At 48.6% G+C, this 20,555-nt stretch overlaps 1 protein-coding gene and 1 non-coding gene across 2 annotated transcripts; both read right to left on the bottom strand.

Moving 5' to 3' along the window:
* Positions 1-18,105: 18,105 nt before the first annotated feature.
* Positions 18,106-18,231, bottom strand: LOC116968098. Its single transcript, XR_004410407.1, has one exon. It is a non-coding gene; the product is annotated as a U6atac minor spliceosomal RNA (small nuclear RNA).
* Positions 18,232-19,053: 822 nt separating this feature from the next.
* On the bottom strand, positions 19,054-20,028 carry LOC116968022 (lysophosphatidic acid receptor 4-like). Its single transcript, XM_033014655.1, has one exon. It carries the CDS (start codon positions 20,026-20,028, stop codon positions 19,054-19,056), a length of 975 nt encoding a protein of 324 aa, XP_032870546.1.
* Between the last annotated feature and the right edge of the window lie 527 nt (positions 20,029-20,555).

The following is a 20,555-nucleotide window of genomic DNA, read 5'->3' as shown; positions in this document are numbered from 1 at the left end:
ATGGGGGCCCCGCACTACTGTTCCGTATTTCGTACGGAGATACGAATTCTCTTTGTTAAATAAAGATTTTTTTTTAAATTCGCCATGCGGATTTTTTTTTTAAACGAACACGTATAACAAACGCTGCACGGCCATCAGACACAAACGATTTGTTAACTAGTACTGTTAGCACTTCTTAACATGAAGTAGTTAACAAGTTGTTATATCAATCTGCATCCATCCACATTCCTCAGTAAATGTTATTGTGTTTTGAATGAGTATTAATGACGCCGTGTTCATTTGAATAAAATTCACGCGGCGTCAATAATACTTGTTTAAAACACAATTACATTTACTGAGGAATGTAGATCGATGACACATTGAGAATTTCTTTAAACTCACCATCATGAGTGAGGGTCCCGGACCGCGAGAAGGGGCTTCTTCCTGGTGTGCAGGTTAGTCATTCACCTACCGACCCACGTTGTGTCTCCCTGTGTTTTGCTCTCCCCCTCCCTCCCTCTCTCCCGCTCCCCATCTCGTCTCTCTCTAGCTCTCCCACTCCCTCTCTATCACCCTGTCTCCTCAGCATTCCCGGAATCATTGACGTTTAGCGGTAGACAAACATGCTGGAGAAACCCAGCGGGTGAGGCAGCCGCCTTGACCGCTGAGTTCCTCCAGCCTGCACCCACACACAACTGACTGACTTCATCCACTTCACCACCAACTTCCATCCGGCACTCCAATACACCTGGACGATTTCCGACACTTCCCTACCATTCCTTGACCTCACCATCTCCATCGCAGGGGACAGACTCCTGACCGACATACATTACAAACCCACTGACTCACATGGCTTTCTGGACTACACGTCTTCCCACCCTGCCCCCTGTAAAGACTCCATCCCCTACTCCCAATTCCTCCGCCTACGCCGCATCTGTTCCCAGGATGAGACATTTCATACCAGGGCATCGGAAATGTCCTCGTTCTTCAGGGAACGGGGATTCCCCTCCGCCACCATAGATGAGGCTCACACCAGGGTCTCATCCATACCCCGTAACACTGCTCTCTCTCCCCATCCCCGCACACGCAACAAGGGCAGAGTCCCTCTGGTCCTCACCTTTCACCCCACCAGCCGGCAAATACAACACATAATCCTCCGCCATTTCCGCCACCTCCAACGTGACCCCACCACTCGCCACATCTTCCCATCTCCCCCCATGTCTGCCTTCCGCAAAGACCGCTCCCTCCGCAACTCCCTCGTCAATTCTTCCCTTCCCGCCCGCACCACCCCCTCCCCGGGCCCGTTCCGTTGCAACCGCAAGAAATGCAACAACGGTCCCTTCACCTCCCCCCTCGACTCCATTCAAGGTCCCAAGCAGTCGTTCCAGGTGCGACAAAGGTTCACCTGTATCTCCTCCAACCTCATCTACTGCATCCGCTGCTCTAGATGTCAGCTGATTTACATCGGTGAGACCAAGCGTAGGTTGGGCGACCGTTTCGCCGAACACCTCCGCTCAGTCCGCAATAACCTACCTGACCTCCCGGTGGCTCAGCACCTCAACTCCCCCTCCCATTCCCAATCCGACCTCTCTGTCCTGGGTCTCCTCCATTGCCAGAGTGAGCAACAGCGGAAATTGGAGGAACAGCACCACATATTCCGTCTGGGGTCCTTGCGTCCTTATGGCATCAACATTGAATTCTCCCAATTTGGCTAGCCCGTGCTGTCTCCTCCCCTTCCTTCACCCTCTAGCTGTCTTCTCCCACCCTCCCATCCGCCCGCCCTCGGGCTCCTCCTCCTCCTCCCCTTTTTCCTTCTTTCTTTCCCCACCCCCCATCAGTCTGAAGAAGGGTTTCGGCCCGAAACGTCGCCTATTTCCTTCGCTCCATAGATGCTGCTGCACCCGCTGAGTTTCCCCAGCAATTTTGTGTACCTTCGATATTCCAGCATCTGCAGTTCCCTTTTGAACACTCTGTGTTTATTGTTTGGCTCTGAAGTTGAAGGTGGCTCAGCGGGACGGGCAGCGGCTCTGGGGAGGGGGTTGCCTTTCTGGTCGAGACCCTTCTTCAGCCAATCACAAGTACTCTCACCGACGAGAGTTCAATTCAGTCTGAAGAAGGGTCTTCTCTCCAGAGTCGCTGCGCTGCCTAGCCTGCTGAGTTACTCCAGCTTTGTGTCTATCTTCAATTTCAGAGAAATACAATTTCTTACGGGGGGGCTTATAACGTCTCTAAACCCCTCTGGGACCCTCTGAACACCTCTAAACCCCGTCTATTCCCCCCTATTTCACTCTACAACACATCTGAACCCATCTGAAGCCCTCTAAACATCTCTAAACCGTTTAAACCCCTCTAAACTAGGAGGCTACAAGGTGACTTGTATAGGCTGGGTGAGTGGGCAAATGCATGGCAGATGCAGTATAATGTGGATAAATGTGAGGTTACCCACTTTGGTGGCAAAAACAGGAAAGTAGACTATTATCTGAATGGTGACTCGTTTTTTATGTGCCATACTTTAAGTTCCTTGTATATTGTGTAAAGACTGTTTTCTTCAAGTATCATTGCTCTTTGGATATATCGTGTTTTGTCACGTATTTAAGGATATATTGTGCTGTAACAACATAATTTTACAAAACATTAGTGTATAGAAAAAAACGAAACAGAAAGAGTGGGCTAATTAGCCATATAAATGACATATGACAGTGTGAATATTGTGCGTCTCCGAAGACGAAATAATGGTTGGTGAGTGATCAGCTGGTTCAGAATATACCGATTATTTATCGTGTTCCATGGATATTTATATATGTTTAGTGCATGATAATGATATGACAGTGTTAGAGAGTGTTTGGGATATCATAGAGAAAGACTACATAAGAACAGTACGAAATTAGCCTTGGAAATGGAAATATGTCTAGCATACGATCAGCTGTCATGAATGTAAACAATGCATCAAAAATGGCTTGTGGGTGGAATAGCTGATTCTGAATATAATGATTATTTTTCGTGTTCCATGGATACTTATATAGGGTAGTTTTTACTTTTGGGGAACGCACCGCATTACCGTCGGCAAATCCTTCAGCCCGGCGCCGCCAAATCATTCCGCCCGGGTAAGTAGATCCGCGACATGTGGCCTAAATTAATGTTATATTATGAAAAGTGCAATCGCAGGTTAGGTTTGGTTTGGTTTCGTTAGATGACTCAAAATTTATCTAGCGGTAGGTTTGGCTAGGAATCACCTGTTTGTAATGAATGTTTGTAATGAATGTAAACATAGCCTATTGGCTGAAGAACTTGAAGCTCTGAAAACTTTTCTTCCCTCCAGTATCATTAAGCCTCATGCTCTGTTTGAATACCTGGTAGTAAACAATCGATTTACAGCATTTCCTAATGTTTTTATTGCTTTGAGGATTTACTTAACAATGCCTGTAACAGTCGCATCAGGTGAAAGAAGTATTTCAAAACTAAAACTGATTAAAACATACTTACGGTCAACAATTTCACAAGAGAGACTAAACAATTTGGCAATGATATCTATAGAAAATGACATTGCTAAAACCATTGACCTTGAAAATATTTTGAGAGACTTTGCAAATAAAAAAGGCAGAAAAGTATTTTTCTAAAAGACCTGTGTATAAGCAGTATGTCTGTAATTGCCTTACTTTGTATTAAAAAAAATAAAACTTACATATAGTTTTTCAAAATTTTAGTATATCAAGCATTTAATGTTTTTTTTTGGTTAAAGACGAGCATACTACACGAAATATAAACATACATAAATTTTTACTTTTGTAGAGTAGGGGCCCCGCCATCAGTTTTCTAATTGGGCCCCGCAATTCCTAGCACCGGCCCTGCCTCCACCACCACCCCTGGCAGCGCGTTCCAGGCACCCACCACCTTCTGTGTAAAAAATACTTGCCCTGCACATCGCCTTTAAACTTTACCCCTCTCACCTTAAAGATAGGTCCTCTAGTATTTGATATTTCCATCCCAGCAAAAAAAGGTTCTGATTATCTACCCTATCTGTGCCTCTCGTATTTTAAAATTCTTCTGTCAAGTCTCCCCTCAACCTCTGGCGTTCCAGAGAAAACAAACCAAGTCTGTTCAACCTCTCCCTGTAGCTGAAGCCCTCTAATCCAAGCAGCATTCTGGCCTAATTCAGCTCCTATAACTAATTAACTTAGTTTAGTTTAGTTTAGTTTGACGTGGTTGTAGAGTTTCTGCCTTACAGCACAGGAGATGCAGGTTTGGGATGGAAACAGGCGGATCGCACGGGCCAGCGATCCTCGTACACTAATAGAAACATAGAAACATAGAAAATAGGTGCAGGAGTAGAGGCCATTCGGTCCTTCGAGCCTGCACCGCCATTCAATATGATCATGGCTGATCATCCAACTCAGTATCCTGTACCTGCCTTCTCTCCATACCCCCTGTACCCTTTAGCCACAAGGGCCACATCTAACTCCCTCTTAAATATAGCCAATGAACTGGCCTCAACTACCTTCTGTGGCAGAGAATTCCACAGATTCCACGAGATGAGAAAAACAGAAAACAGAAAAAAAAAATTCTCATCTCGGTTCTAAAGGATATCCCCCTTATCCTTAAACTGTGACCCCTTGTTCTGGACTTCCCCAACATCGGGAACAATCTTCTTGCATCTAGCCTGTCCAACCCCCTAAGAATTTTGTAAGTTTCTATAAGATCCCCCCTCAATCTTCTAAATTCTTGTGAGTACAAGCCGAGTCTATCCAGTCTTTCTTCATATGAAAGTCCTGACATCCCAGGAATCAGTCTGGTGAACCTTCTCTGTACTCCCTCTAAGGCAAGAATGTCTTTCCTCAGATTTGGAGACCAAAACTGTACACAATATTCGAGGTGTGGTCTCACCAATACCCTGTACAACTGCAATAGATCCTCCCTGCTCCTATACTCAATGCCCCTGTCCCACTTAGGAAACCTGAACGGAAACCTCTGGGAACTTTGTGCCCCACCCAAGGTTTCCGTGCGGTTCCCGGAGGTTTTTGTCAGTCTCCCTACCTGCTTCCACTACCTGCAACCTCCGGCAACCACCTGCAACCTCTGGCAACCGCACGGAAACCTTGGGTGGGGCGCAAAGTCTCCAGAGGTTTCCGTTCAGGTTTCCTAAGTGGGACAGGGGCATTACACCATCCTACACACATTAGGGACAATTTACATGTATACCAATCCAATTAACCTACAAACCTGCCATGATCACAATGAATGGCGGTGCTGGCTTGAAGGGCCGAATGGCCTCCTCCTGCACCTATTTTCTATGTTTCTATGTTTCGGTGTCTTGGGAGTGTGGGACGAAACCGAAGATCTCTTAGAAAACCCATGTGGTCACGGGGAGAACGTACACCTCTGTACAGACAGCACCCGTAGTCGGGATAGAACCCGGGTCTCTGGCGCTTTAGGTAGTAGCTCTACTGCTGCGCCACCGTGCTGCCCAACTAAACTAAACTAAACTAATCTAAGATAATTTAAACTAAACTAAGCTAATCCAGGCAGCATTCTGGTGAACCTCCTCTGCACCCTCTCCAAAGCCTCCACATGCTTCCTGTAATGAGGCGACTAGAACTCAAGTCAAGTGAGTTTATTGTCATGTGTCACAGATAGGACAATGAAATTCTTGCTTTGCTTCAGCACACAGAACATAGTAGGCATTGACTACAAAACGGATCAGTGTGTCCATATACCATAATATAAATATATACACACACGAATAAATAAACTGATAAAGTGCAAATAACAGAAAATGGTTATTAATAATCAGAGTTTTGTCCGAGCCAGGTTTAATAGCCTGATGGCTGTGGGGAAGTAGCTATTCCTGAACCTGGTTGTTGCTGTCTTCAGGCTCCTGTACCTTCTACCTGAAGGTAGCGGGGAGATGAGTGTGTGGCCAGGATGGTGTGGGTCTTTGATGATACTGCACACAATGCTCCAGACCGCGTGCGGTTGGTGGGTTAGAGCTGACCACATCTCGGTGGGAGGACAGTGAGCATTGTTGCGTCTCTGGTCTGACACTGAGTCTGAGTCAGACTGTGTTGGGTGTCTCTAGTCGTGGCCACTTCCACAGAATAGCAACACCTCTCCATTCTGTAAACAGTGTGGTCAGTGCTCAGCTGTAAGTCACAGCCATCGGCCGATAGGATCTAGGCTGGTGTTGTGTTTTTTTTTAGTCAAGTTCAGAGATTCAACTCGGAAACAGGCCCTTCGGCCCACCGAGTCCATGCCGACAAACAATCCCCGCGCACTAACACCTTAAGGGCCTGTCCCACGAGCATGCGACGCCATGCGGCAAGCGCGACCTAACGTGGTCGCTTGAGCAGTACGGCCCTCACGGGGACGGTCCCACTTCGATCGCCGGAGCCGTATGGAGTTGTGCGGAGCTGGTCCTGACATCGTGCGGGGCTTCGAAAAACTGACAGTGTTCAAAAATTCCGCGCAGCAATGGCCTGCCGGCCCGTAGCCGCCTCGACGCCGTACGCAGCATCATGGCGCCATACGTCACTCACGAACTTCCCGCGGACTTCGCTCGAACTTCACGTCACTCACTCGACCTCCGCGCAGCCCCCGCTTCCGGTTTGGTCGCGCTCACCGCATGCAGGTGCATGTTGGTGGGACAGGCCCTGTACGGGGATCACTCGACCTCCGCGCAGCCGCCGCTTCCGGTTTGGTCGCGCTTGCTGCATGCAGGTCGCATGCTCGTGGGACAGGCCCTTTATACACACGAGGGAGAATTTACATTTATACATAAGTCAACGTTCTCATTCTCTCTGTACGTTCTCCCGCTGAGCTCATAGAGGGTTTTCTCCGGGTGCTCCGGTTTCCTCCCACACTCAAAATTGTGAATTATCCCTAGTCATAGAATCATAGGTCAATGTGTGGAAACAGGCCCTTCGGCTCAACTTGCCCACACCGGCCGACATGTCCCTGCTACACTAGTCACACCTGCCCGCGTTTGGCCCATATCCCTCTAAACCTGTCCTATCCATGCGCCTGTCTAAATGTTTCTTAAATGTTGTGACAGTCCTTGTCTCAACTACCTCCTCTGGCTGCTCGTTCCATACACCCACCAGCACCCTTTGTATGAAAAGGTTACCCCTCAGATGGCGATGAAATCTTTCCCTCTTCACCTTAAACCTATGTTAGAGAGGACTCTCTCTAACTTCTACAGGTGCACAGTAGAGAGCATGCTGACCGGTTGCATCGTGGCTTGGTTCAGCAACTTGAGAGCCCTGGAGAGGAAAAGACTACAATAAGTAGTAAACACTGCCCAGTCCATCATCGGCTCTGACCTTCCTTCCATCGAGTGGATTTATCGCAGTCGCTGCCTCAAAATGGCTGGCAGTATCTTCAAAGACCCACACCATCCTGGCCACACACTCATCTCCCTGCTACCTTCAGGTAGAAGGTACAGGAGCCTGAAGACTGCAACAACCAGGTTCAGGAATAGCTACCCCACAGCCTTCAGGCTATTAAACCTGGCTCGGACAAAACTCTGATTATTAATAACCCATTATCTGTTATATGCACTTTATCAGTTTATTTATTCATGTGTGTATAAATTTATATAATGGTATATGGATACACTGATCTGTTTTGTAGTCAATGCCTACTATGTTCTGTTGTGCTGAAGCAAAGCAAGAATTTCATTGTCCTATACAGGGACACATGACAATAAATTCACTTGAACTTGAACTTGATCCTTGATTACTCTACTCTGGGACAGAGACACTGTGCATCCATCCGATCTATTCCCCTCGTAATTGTATACATTGTGTAGGATAGCGCTAGTGTGCGGGGTGATCACTGGTTGACACGGACTCGTTGGGCCGAAGGCCTATTTCCACACTGTTTCTCGAAAGTCTGAAGTCTCCATGTCTTCCTCTGGCATTGCAGTTCACAACTCTTCCCTCCTAATCTCATATGTTAGTCTCTTTTTCAACTGGGTTTTGCCCAACCATCGGCCCACCACCCCCACCCCGCACCTGTATCCACCTATCACTCGCCTGGTTTGTCCCGCCCCCACCCGCTTTCTCCCTCCCTCCTTCCACAATCAATCTGATGAAGAGAAACGTCACCTTTCCATTTCCGTCCACAGATGCTGCCTGACCCCTCGAGTTAGTCCAGCACTTTGTGCCCATTGCTCAAGATTCTAGTATCTTGAGTAAAATCATAAGATGTAGGAGTGGAATTAGGCCATTCGGCCCATCTATTGAACATCCATTCAATAAGGGGGGGGGGGGCCGCACGAAGGCTGCCTCGCCAACGGTCTGACTGTCTTTTCCTTCTTTTGTGTTTATAGTTTGTTGTAAAATGTTTTAGTTTTGTATTATGTGGGTGGTGGTGGGGGTGGGGTGGGTGGTGGTTGGGGAAACGTTTTAAATCTTTCCTCGACGGAGATGCGACTTTTTCCATGTCGTATCTCCGTCCACACTGCGGCCTAACATTGTGGAGTTGGCGGCCTCTTGTTTGGGACGTCTACAGCTCCAAACCGCGGAGACTGTGGACTTTAACATCTCAGAGCGGGCGATCCCTTTGCCGGGGTCGTCGGCCTTTGATGCTCCAACCTGCGGGAGCTGCGGACTTTAACATAGAAACATAGAAACAGAAAGATCATTTTTATAGCATTTATTCGACCTATTAAAGACATCGGAAGCGTTTTCCAGAATTTGATTAAAGTATTTAATTTCTTAAGTAGGGGACTATAATTTGCATTAAACTATTAAAAATAGCTTGATATTTTCTAGTGATTTCGATTCCCAAATATTTAAATTTTTCTGTAGCTATTTTAAAAGGGAATTTTGAGAGGTGTGTCGAGTCTTTCGGTTTTATCGACATATTTTCACTTTTATTCCAATTTATTCTGTATCCTTAGAAAGATCCAAAATCCTCAATTAGATTTAATATGTTTGGTATACTTTTCTTTTCTATGGTCTATTTCTTAACTTTTTTCCCTAACTTTTTGTCTAATGGGCTTTTCTTTTTGATCACTCTTTTACACTAACACGACTCTTTCTCACTTTCTTTTCTTTCTATATTTCTATCTTTCCTTAAAGCTTAAAAAATGAAGGGGTACAATAAATGTCATAAGATATATGTGGCTTGTACTACTGTAATTTACTGTACTTCTAATAAATTTTAAAAAAACCCATAGAAACATAAAAAAAAGGTGCAGGAGGAGGCCATTCGGCCCTTCGAGCCAGCACCGCCATTCATTGTGATCATGGCTGATCGTCCCCTATCAATAACCCGTGCCTGCCTTCTCCCCATATCCCTTGACTCCACTAGCCCCTAGAGCTCTATCTAACTCTTTCTTAAATCCATCCAGTGACTTGGCCTCCACTGCCCTCTGTGGCAGGGAATTCCATAAATTCACAACTCCCTGGGTGAAAACGTTTTTTCTCACCTCAGTCTTAAATGACCCCTTTATTCTAAGACTGTGTGGCCCATGGTTCTGGACTCGCCCAACATTGGGAAAATTTTTCCTGCATCTAGATTGTACAGTCCTTTTATAATGTTATATGTTTCTATAAGATCATCCCCTCGTCCTTCTAAACTCTAGTGAATACAAGCCTAGTCTTTTCAATCTTTCCTCATATGACAGTCCCGCCATCCCAGGGATCAATCTCCTGAACCTACGCTGCACTGCCTCAATCACAAGGATGTCCTTTCTCAAATTAGGAGACCAAAACTGTACACAATACTCCAGATGTGGTCTCACCAGAGCCGTATACAACTGCAGAAGAACCTCTTTACTCCTAGATCTCTGAGATCTACGTTTTCCTCCCACACTCCAAAGACGTGCAGGTTTGCAGGTCAATTAGCTGGGTATAAATATCCAACGGTCCCCAGTGTGCGTAGGATAGTATCAGTGTATGGGGTGATTGTTGGTCGGTATGGACTCGAAGGGCCTGTTTCTAAACTAAATTCAATTAAACCTGGAGCCCAGAACTCAAATACGCAATAATGTTTGCGCATTTTTCCAAACTGCAGATGATATTGACTGAAAGATCTTACTGAAACCGGAAACCTTCCGTTAAGCCACGACGGTATGGACCTGACATCTGCTTCCACCTCATCACTGACCGGTCTTTCTGTTTCCGTAGCTAACCACATATCTGTTGTTGCGACAGTACCTTACCCCACAGAGCTGTGATGTGCTCGACATACACATATGGAGTGTGTGAGGTTGCAGCCCCTGTTCAAATACTGAAAGAGGCTGCTCCTTAAGGGCCTGTCCCACGAGCATGCAACTGCATGCGGCAAGCGCGACCAAACCGGAAGCGGGGGGCGCGCGGAGGTCGAGTGATCCCCGTACAGGGGCTGTCCCACGAGCATGCGACTGCATGCGGCGAGCGCGACCAAACCGGAAGCGGGGGCCGCGCGGAGGTCGAGTGATCCCGTACGAGTTGACGTGAACTTTGAGCGAAGTCCGCGGGAAGTTCGCGCGTGACGTACGGTGTCTAGGAGCTGCGTACGACATCGAGGTGGCTGCGGGCCGGCAGGTCGTTGCCGCGCGGAATTTTTGAACACGGTCAGTTTTTTGAGCCCCGCGTGATGTCGGGACCAGCCCCGCTCAACTCCATAGGGCTCCGACGATCGAAGTGAGACCGGCCCCGCGAGGCCGTATGGCTCAAGCGACCACGTTAGGTCGCGCTTGCCGCATGGAGTCGCATGCTCATGGGACAGGCCCTATATCTTCTGACTTCACTTCACACCCACCACCCTCATCTTTGGACAGTCTGCGCGTAAGGAAGAGGGTAGGGCTGGAGATGTCCCGGTTGGGTTTCATCCTTGTCCTGGCCAAGCTGGCCATCCGCGAGTCACGGCGCCAGGCGGAAGAGGGCTCTGCCCGAGCCGGCTGCCCGCCCCTTTTCCGGGTGGCACTAGAGAGGGGCTAGGCGTTGTCCATGGGCACCCTGGGGGATTTCCGGGAGCGCTGGGGGGTGGAATACATCCTTAATAAGGATGGGGAAATAGTTATTCAATGGTATATTTGGAATGGTACAAATTTCTTAAGGGGTTGGACAGGCTAGATGCAGGAAGATTGTTCCCGATGTTGGGGAAGTCCAGAATAAGGGGTCACAGTTTAAGGATAAGGGGGAAATCTTTTAGGACTGAGATGAGAAAAACATTTTCCACACAGAGAATCTGTGGAATTCTCTGCCACAGAAGGTAGTTGAGGCCAGTTCATAGGCTATATTTAAGATGGAGTTAGATGTGGCCCTTGTGGCTAAAGGTCTCAGGTGGTATGGAGAAAAGGCAGGTACAGGATACTGAGGGATGATCAGCCATGATCATATAAAATTGGCGGTGCAGGCTCTAAGGGCCGAATGGCCTTCTCCTGCACCTATTTTCTATGTTTCTATATTGAAGAGTATTTGTTTGATGTACTACGGTGGTGGGTTTTATTTTGAATTATATCGTTTTGTACATATTATTGTAAATAATTGAATAAATGATTTTTGGTTAAAATAAAAAAGAAACAGTTGTGTTCTCTGTACTTCCTTGCATCCCACACGCTGAAGTTCCTGCTGTTACAATCGAACACACCTCAGCCTACCACAACTCACTCACGGTCCCGTAGATCACAGCATGGTTTGGGAACAGCTCCATCCAAGACCGCAAGAAATCACAGCGAATTGTGGACGTGGCCCAGACCATCACACACATAAACCAAACCTCCCTTCCATCAACTCCATCTACACATCACGCTGCCTCGGTAAGGCCAGCAGCATCATCACGGACCAGTCTCACCCCGGCCACTCCCTCTTCTCCCCTCTCCCATCGGACAAGAGGTACAGAAGTGTGAAAACGAACGCACACACACCTCCAGATTCAGGGACAGTTTCTTCCCAGCTATTATCAGGCAACTGAACCATCCTACCACAACCAGAGAGCGGTCCTGAACTACTATCTACCTCATTGGTGACCCTCGGACTATCTTGATCGGACTATGCTGGCTTTACCTTGCACTAAACGTTATTCCCTTATCATGTGTCTATACACTGTAAATAGATCGACTATAATCATGTATTGTCTTTCCGCTGACTGGTTAGCACGCAACAAAAAGCTTTTCACTGTACCTCGGTACACATGACAATAAACTAAACTGAAAGAGTTGGTTCTCCCCCCTCCCAACAGTGGTCCCACTAAACCGTGTCCCAAAACCTACGTGAAGAGTCTAAACACGGGACCTGAAATGTCACCCATTCCGTTTTCTCCAGAGATGTTGCCCGACCCACTGAGTTACTCCAGACTGAAGAAGGATCTCAACCTGAAAAGTCACCGTTTCATGTTCTCCAGAGATGCTGCCAGAGCCGCTGAGTTACTCCAGCAGTGTTTGGACGTAACCTTAGACTTATAGGTACAGCGTGGAAACAGGCCGTTCAGCCCATCGAGCCTGCACCGACCAATGATCAAGCCGACACAAACACTACCCTACACACACCACGGACAATTTACACATTTTCCCGGTCAATTAACCTGTTTGTCTTTGGAGTGTGGGAGGAAACTGGAGCACCCGGAGAAAACCCACGCAGGTCACAGGGAGAACGTACAGACTCCTTACAGACAAGCGCCTGTGGCCAGGATCGAACCCGGGTCCCTGGCACTGTGAGGCAGCAACACTACCTCTGCGCCACCATGCCACCCGTCTATCTTTCACCTTATATATAGACACATAGTGCTGGAGTAACTCAGCGGGACAGGCAGCATCTCTTGAGAACGTGGATAGGTGAGTTTTCAGGTTCAGACTGAAACGTCGCCTATCCATGTTCTACAAAAATGCTGCCCAACACATTGAATTACTCCAGCACTGTGTCTTTTTTTTGTGAACCAGCATCTGCAGTTTCTTGTTTCTACATGAACAGAGAGTCATAGAGCGATATAGTATGGAAACAGGCCCTTCGGCCCAACTTGCCCACACTGGCCGTTATACATGTCCCAGCTACACTAGTCCCACCTGCCTGTGTTTGGTCCATATCCCTTCAAACCTGTCCTATTCATGTACCCGTCTAACTGTTCCTTAAACGTTGTGATAGTCCCTGCCTCAACTACCTCCTCTGGCAGCTCGTTCCATACACCCACCACCCTCTGTGTGAAAAAGTTACCCCTCAGATTCCTATTAAATCTTTTCCCCTTCACCTTGAATCTATGGTCCTCGAATCCCCTACTCTGGGCAAGAGACTCTGTGCATCTACCCTCTATTCCTCTGATGAGCCAGTGTAGAGGGAGTTTCACTCAGTGCCTACCTCGTGCTGTCCCTGCTGTGTGTGTGTGTGTGTGCGCACGCGTGTGTGTGTGTGACAGGGCGGTGTAGAAGGAGATTCACTCTTGAGTCAGTCCCTTTTTTTTAAATTAAATTAAATTTATTCAGCTATTTACAATTGTATTTACACATGAACCCATAACAAAAGACCCACAACCAAACATCACATGACTAGACACAAAATGCTGGAGTAACTCCGCTGTATCTCTGAATCCAACTACACTAAAGATGCAGCCTGTCCGGCTGCATCTTTAGTGTAGTTGGATTCAGAGATACAGCGCGGAAACAGGTCCTTCCGGCCCATCGCGGTGTGTCCAAAGGGCCTGTCCCACGAGCATGCGACTGCATGCGGCAAGCTCGACCAAACTGCGCGGAGGTCGAGTGAGTGACGTGAAGTTCGAGTGAAGTCCGCGGGAAGTTCGCGCGGGACGTACGGCGTCGAGGCAGCTGCGGGTCAACAGGCCGTTGCCACGTGGAATTTTTGAACACGGACAGTTTATCGGAGCCCCGCGCGATGTCGGGACCAGTTCCGCACAACTCCATATGGCTCTGGCGATCGAAGTGGGACCGGCCCCGCGAGGCCGTACGGCTCAAGCGAACACGTTAGGTCACGCTTGCCGCATGCAGTCGCATGCTCGTGGGACAGGCCCTTAACCCTCCAGTAGTGCAGGTGCCCAAAAGGGGCTGCTCCTTGCCTTCTGGCTGCACCATCCTCATCTTTGGACACCCTGTGCGTAGGGGAGAGGGTAGGGCTGAAGATGTCCTGGTTGGCTTGCTCCTGGGCCTGGCCAAGCTGGCCATCCGCGAGTCACGGCTCACGGCAGAAGAGTGGTCATGTCCGCACCCGGGTGGTGTTAGAGAGGGACTATGCGCTGTGCATGGGCGCATTGGGGGATTTCCGGGAGCGCTGGGCACCGCAGGGGGTGGAATACATCCTTAATAAGGTTTGTGAAAGTTATTTAATATTTAGAATTTAAGAATATTTGTTTAAATTTGTCTGCTGTTTGGTTTGTTCTGTATTGTACTTATCATTTTGCAAAATAATTGATTTAAATTAATTTTGGTGTCGATTAAATAAAAGAAAAGAGAAAGAAAGCCAGTGTCGAGGGAGCTTCACTCCGTGTCCAACCCCTGCTGTCACTGCCCTTTTTTTAACACAAATAATTTTATTCAGAAACAAAACAAACTTAGAAATAAAGTAACACGATCAAAACTGCCTTTGCTGCAGTTTATAAAACATAAAAACATAGAAAATAGGTGCAGGAGTAGGCCATTCGGCCCTTCGAGCCTGCAGCGCCATTCAATATGATCATGGCTGATCATCCAACTCAGTATCCTGTACCTGCCTTCTCTCCATACCCCCTGATCCCTTTATCCACAAGGGCCACATCTAACTCCCTCTTAAATATAGCCAATGAACTGGCCTCAACTACCTACTGTGGCAGAGAATTCCAAAGATTCACCACTCTCTGTGTGAAAAATGTTTTCCTCATCTCGGTCCTAAAAGATTTCCCCCTTATCCTTAAACTGTGTGACCCCTTGTTCTGGACTGCCCCAACATCGGGAACAATCTTCCTGCATCTAGCCTGTCCAACCCCTTACGAATTTTGTAAGTTTCTATAACGACAGTCATCAGTTTTAAAATAATGTCGTCAACATAAGTATTGCATTCGACCTTCCGCAGCGACCAGCAGGCCTCCAAAGTCCCCGTGGACACTGCGTGTTCCCTCTCCAGGGACACGTAGGCCCAGAAAAGGGCAGGCAGTCAACCCCGGTGTGGTCGTCGACTAGCTGCTGCCTGGACCCGCAATTGGCCATCTTGGGAGATACCCCCCTCCTTCCTCCCGATCCTCCACCCTCTGTACCGGGAGCCCAAATATCAGGGCTAAAATGTTGCCAAAACGTGAGGAGCAGCCCCTCCAGATAGTCGAACAGGTGCTGCAACCTCTCACACTCCATGTAACATAGAAACATAGAAAATAGGTGCAGGAGGAGGCCATTCGGCCCTTCGAGCCAGCACCGCCGTTCATTGTGATCATGGCTGATCATCCCCTATCAATAACCCGTGCCTGCCTTCTCGCCATATCCTTTGACTCCACTAGCCCCTAGAGCTCTATCTAACTCTCTCTTAAATCCATCCAGTGACTTGACCTCCACTGCCGAACATTGGGAATTCCATAAATTCACAACTCTCTGGGTGAAAAAGTTTTTTCTCACCTCAGTCTTAAATGACCTCCCGTTTATTCTAAGACTGTGTGGCCCCTGGTTCAGGACTCGCTCAACATTGGGAACATTTTTCCTGCATCTAGCTTGTCCAGTCCTTTTATAATTTTATATGTCTCTATAAGATACCCCCTCATCCTTCTAAACTCCAGTGTACATAAGGAACACGCTCTTCCTCACCGCTGAAGTGTCAGGCGGCAGGTGAGTCCGTGAACCGGCTCAGGTACCTGTTACAGGCTTCCGCTCTAAGCAACACTCTCCACCACAGGCCCCCGATGTCATATAGTCCCTGCTTTGGGTATGTGTGTGTGATAGAAACATAGAAAATAGGTGCAGGAGTAGGCCATTCGCCCCCTCGAGCCTGCACCACCATTCAATATGATCATGGCTAATCATCCAACTCAGTATCTTGTACCTGCCCTCTCTCCATACCCCCTGATCCCTTTAGCCACAAGGGCCACATCTAACTCCCACTTAAATATAGCCAATGAACTGGCCGCAACTACCTTCTGTGGCAGAGAATTCCAGAGATTCACCACTCTCTGTGTGAAAATTTTTTTTCTCATCTCGGTCCTAAAAGATTTCCCCCTTATCCTTAAACTGTGACCTCTTGTTCTGGACTTCCCCAACATCGGGAACAATCTTCCTGCATCTAGCTTGTCCAACCCCTTAAGAATTTTGTTAGTTTCTATAAGATCCCCCCTCAATCTTCTAAATTCTAGCGAGTACAAGCCGAGTCTATCCAGTCTTTCTTCATAAGAAAGTCCTGACATCCCAGGAATCGGTCTGGTGAACCTTCTCTGTACTCCCTCTATGGCAAGAATGTCTTTCCTCAGATTAGGAGACCAAAACTGTACGTAATACTCCAGGTGTGGTCCCACCAAGACCCTGTACAACTGCAGTAGAACCTCCCTGCTCCTATACTCAAATCCTCTTGCTATGACTGCCAACATACCATTCGCTTTCTTCACTGCCTGCTGCACCTGCATGCCCACTTTCAATGACTGGTGTACCATGACACCCAGGTCTCGTTGCATCTCCCCTTTTCGTAATTGGCCTCCATTCAGATAATAGTCTACTTCCCTGTTTTTGCCACCAAAGTGGATAACCTCACATTTATCCACATTATACTGTGATGGGATGCGGAGGGAGATTCTCTCTGTGTCTATCTCCAAGGAGCACACGCGTGTCCTGGTTGGGTCGCTCCTAGGCCTTGCCAAGCTGACCATCCGCCAATCACGGCAACAGGCAGAAGAGGGCTGTGCCCGAGCCGGCTGCCTGCCCCTTTTCCGGGGTTTCGTCCGCGCCTGGGTGGCACGAAAGAGGGACTACTCGCTCTCCAACGGGCACTGTGGGGCATTTCCGGGACCGCTGGGAGTAGAATGTATCCATGACAAGGATTGTAAAATAGTTGTTTTGGTGTGTAAAAATTTGGGAATATTAATTTAGACAATTGAGTGATTTTGTATTATGCTGGTGGGCATGTATTGCATTGTATATATTATTGCAATAATTGATGAAATTAATTTTTGTTAAAAAAAAGAACATTATTATGACAGATGAAATATGTCTCTTGGGCCATAAGCTGACAAGCAGCCCCTCTTGGAGGGAGTTCGATTGGAAAATTAAAATTTGAGTATTTAGGACACCTCTAGTGCTGGCAAGATACAGTAACACCTCAAATTTATGCTGGAGACAATGTGGGAAGATTGGTGATCACACACATATTTTTTGGGATTGTCCCAAATTGTACCAATACTGGAGAGACATCCAGGTAGAGATTAAATTAATTCTGGGAGTGGATCTACCTTTGGAACTGGCTTGTTTCATATTAGGAGATACTCCAGCAGCGACAGATATTCAAAATCAGAAACATTTGCTTGGGGTGATGCTGTTGATTGCTAAAAAGATGATAACAGTGCTATGGAGAAAGGAAATGCCACCGAATGTTCAACAGTGGAGGGAAAAATTGAAAAATGTATACTTGATGGAAAGTATAACGGCCAAACTCCAGTTGAGGACTGATGCCTTTAATATTATATGGAAGCCGGTACTATTACAAATGCCAAGAATGATTAAAGATATGAATTGATGAGCTTGCTTTGGTGCCTGTGAATAAGATGCTTCTATGATAGAATGTTAACATGATCTGATGCGATGCTAATAGAGGCTAGGTGATCTGTATTTTGTCAATTTGCGATTGTCCTTTGTGTGTCTTTTTGTTTGGTCTGTTTGTGTATTTTGTTATGTAAATCAATGTTGAATTCAAAAAAAAGGAGTGCATGTGACAGGATGGTGCTGATGGAGTTTCACCCATACAACATGATATAAAATAATATTCACAAAACAAAACCGTGGTAACACACCGATCACCATAGTACTAAATCATCAAATTATCTAAGACGCTACATTTTCAAATAACTGTAACACAATCCTTATAGAAATCCCCCAGGGTGCGTGTAGTCCCTCGAATGTACCACCTGGGCATGCATGCAACCCCGATAAATGTCAGTAAGCCGGCTCGGGCAGAGCCCTCTTCCATCTGACATCGTTACTCGCGGATGGCCAGCTTGCAACCCGACCAGAATATCTTCATCCCAACCCTCTCCACTGGGCATACATGGTTAGATGGCATTAAGTAGATGGCAATGGCCATAATCATTAGTGGGTTGCAAGGCCACCAGGGTCCCCTTCCATGCTTATCAAGGAGTGTGCTGACCTCTCCTTTCGGGAAGGAATTTTTAACAAGGCACCGCTTCTTCAACATCTGCAGTAAGATGCTGATGTTCTACCCATCGGTGGTAGCCAGTGCCATCTTCTTCGCTGCCGTGTGCTGGGGCAACAGGGCAAAGGCTGCGGACACCAACACGATCAACAAACTCATCAGGAAGTCCGGCTCCATCCTGGGGGCGGAGTTGGAGTTGGAGTTGGATTCACGGGAGGTTGGTCTTGGAGGGGAGGATGCTCCTCAAACTGCGGAGCATCTTTTGGACAATACAGCTCACACCTCCTCCATGACACACTGGTCAACCTGAGGAGCACCTTCAGCAACAGACTGGTTCCACCAAGATGCAGCACAGAACGCCACAGGAGACCCTTCTTCCCTGTGGCTATCAAACTGTACAACTCCTCCCCCTTCTGTCGTGGGTTAGACTGAGACTGACTCTACTCCCGCTCCCTAATCTTTGCACAACCCCCCCCAAGCCTTCCCACTCCAGTCACATTCATTTCATGTTTCATGTTGGGGAGGAGAGGGGCAGGGAGGGGAGGCAGGGAGGGACGGGGGGGGGGGGGGGGGGGGGGGGGGGGGGGGGGGCAGGGAGGGGAGGGGCAGTGGAGGGGAGCTCACGGCTACCAAGGTGATGTTATTTCTCCAAAACAAAACTAAACTAAAATCGGAGGCACAGGAGCAGAATTGGGCAGTTCGGCCCATCAAATCCACTCCGCCATTCAATCGTGGCCGATCCATCTCTCCCTCCAAAGGCCGATCCAGGCCTTTCACTATTCGGTATGTTTCTGAGTCTGCGATGGGGCAGTAGGTGGGGGGCGGGGGGGTGGGGTTAGGGGGTCTTGACGGTGGAGATGAAGGTGACGTTCTCTGCATCAGTGGGCACCGGGGTCCCGGTGTCCTTGCGGCGGCGGCGGCGGCGGCAACGGCAGGAGACCACGGCGCCCACGGTCGCCATCAGCTGGGTCTTCTGGAAGGCCTCTGTGCTGAAGTAGTAGAGGATGGGATCGAGAGCGGCGTTGGAGGAAGCCAGGAGCTGGGCGGCGTGATACAGGAGGTGGGCGGTGCGATTTGATCGCCGTTGAAGGTTGCCGTAGAAGGGCAGCATGGCGTGGTAGGGCAGGAAACAGAAGGTAAAGATCAGCAGGTTGGCCAGGATCATGTTCTGGGTCTTGCGCGCCTTCTTGAGGTGGGGGTCCAGCCTGCCGCTGCTCCTCACACTCCTCAGTGCCAGCAGGGAGCAGACCAGGAGCAGGGCGAAGGGCAGCCCAAAGCCAATGGAGAGAGTGAAGGACACAGTCAGGCGATTGGTCACTGCATCGTGATCGCGGCAACTGTGGTTGGTGGTCTTGTTGCTGCGCAACTTCAAGATGAGGTAGGGTGGCAGGCTGGCACCAACTGATAGCAGCCAGACCACGGCACTGACCCAGGGGGCGGCATGGTGAAGCCGACGGAGGGGCAAGCGCAAGGGCCAGAGGGTGGCGATGCAGCGGTCCAGGCTGATGCAGGCCAGGAAGAAGATGCTGGTGTACATGTTGACCAGAAAGATGAGGCTGGTGACCTCGCACACCAGCTGTGCCACATCCCCGCTCCTGGTGATGTACACCAACCGGATGGGCAGGAAGCAGACCAACAGTAGGTCGGCCGTGGCCAGGTTCTTCATGTACACTGTGGTGCCCGAGCGCAGGCGGATGTCGTGGCAGAAGACCCACAGTGCAACCACGTTGAGGACCAGCCCCATGGGGATGATGACACCATAGACCAGGGTGAAAGGCAGCTCCCACTGTCCATCTGTCCCATTCCTCATCTCTGTGGCGTTGGTCCTGTAACCAGAGAGGCAGCGGGTGAGGGAAGAGCAAGCGGGAAAGGCTCATAGAAACACAGAAACAGGCTCTGGATTTTTTTTTTGTCGGCTGGTGGGTTGAAAGGTGAGGATCCTCCACCATAGATGAGCCTCGCACCAGGGTCTCCTCCATACCCCGCAACACTGCTCTCTCTCCCCATCCCCCCACTCGCAACAAGGGCAGAGTCCCCCGACTCCTCACCTTTCACCCCACCAGCCGTCACATACAACAAGTAATCTTCCGTCAGTTTCGCCACCTCCAACGTGACCCCACCACTCGCCACATCTTCCCATCATCCCCCATGTCTGCCTTCCGCAAAGACCGCTCCTTCCGTAACACCCTTGTCAATTCTTCCCTTCCCTCCCGTACCACCCCCTCCCCGGGCACTTTCTCTTGCAACCGCAAGAGATGCAACACTTGTCCCTTTACCTCCCCTCTTGACTCCATTCAAGGACCCAAGCAGTTGTTCCAGGTGCGACTGAGGTTCACC

Source organism: Amblyraja radiata, chromosome 43 (genome assembly GCF_010909765.2).
Source record: "Amblyraja radiata isolate CabotCenter1 chromosome 43, sAmbRad1.1.pri, whole genome shotgun sequence".
Taxonomy (NCBI): domain Eukaryota; kingdom Metazoa; phylum Chordata; class Chondrichthyes; order Rajiformes; family Rajidae; genus Amblyraja; species Amblyraja radiata.
Note: the sequence above shows the minus strand (reverse complement) of the source record. Positions and strands in the feature narration are given on the sequence as shown.

Excerpts from the sequence above, each read along its gene's own strand:
- LOC116968022 (XM_033014655.1), bottom strand. The coding sequence starts at position 20,028 with ATGAGGAATGGGACAGATGGACAGTGGGAGCTGCCTTTCACCCTGGTC.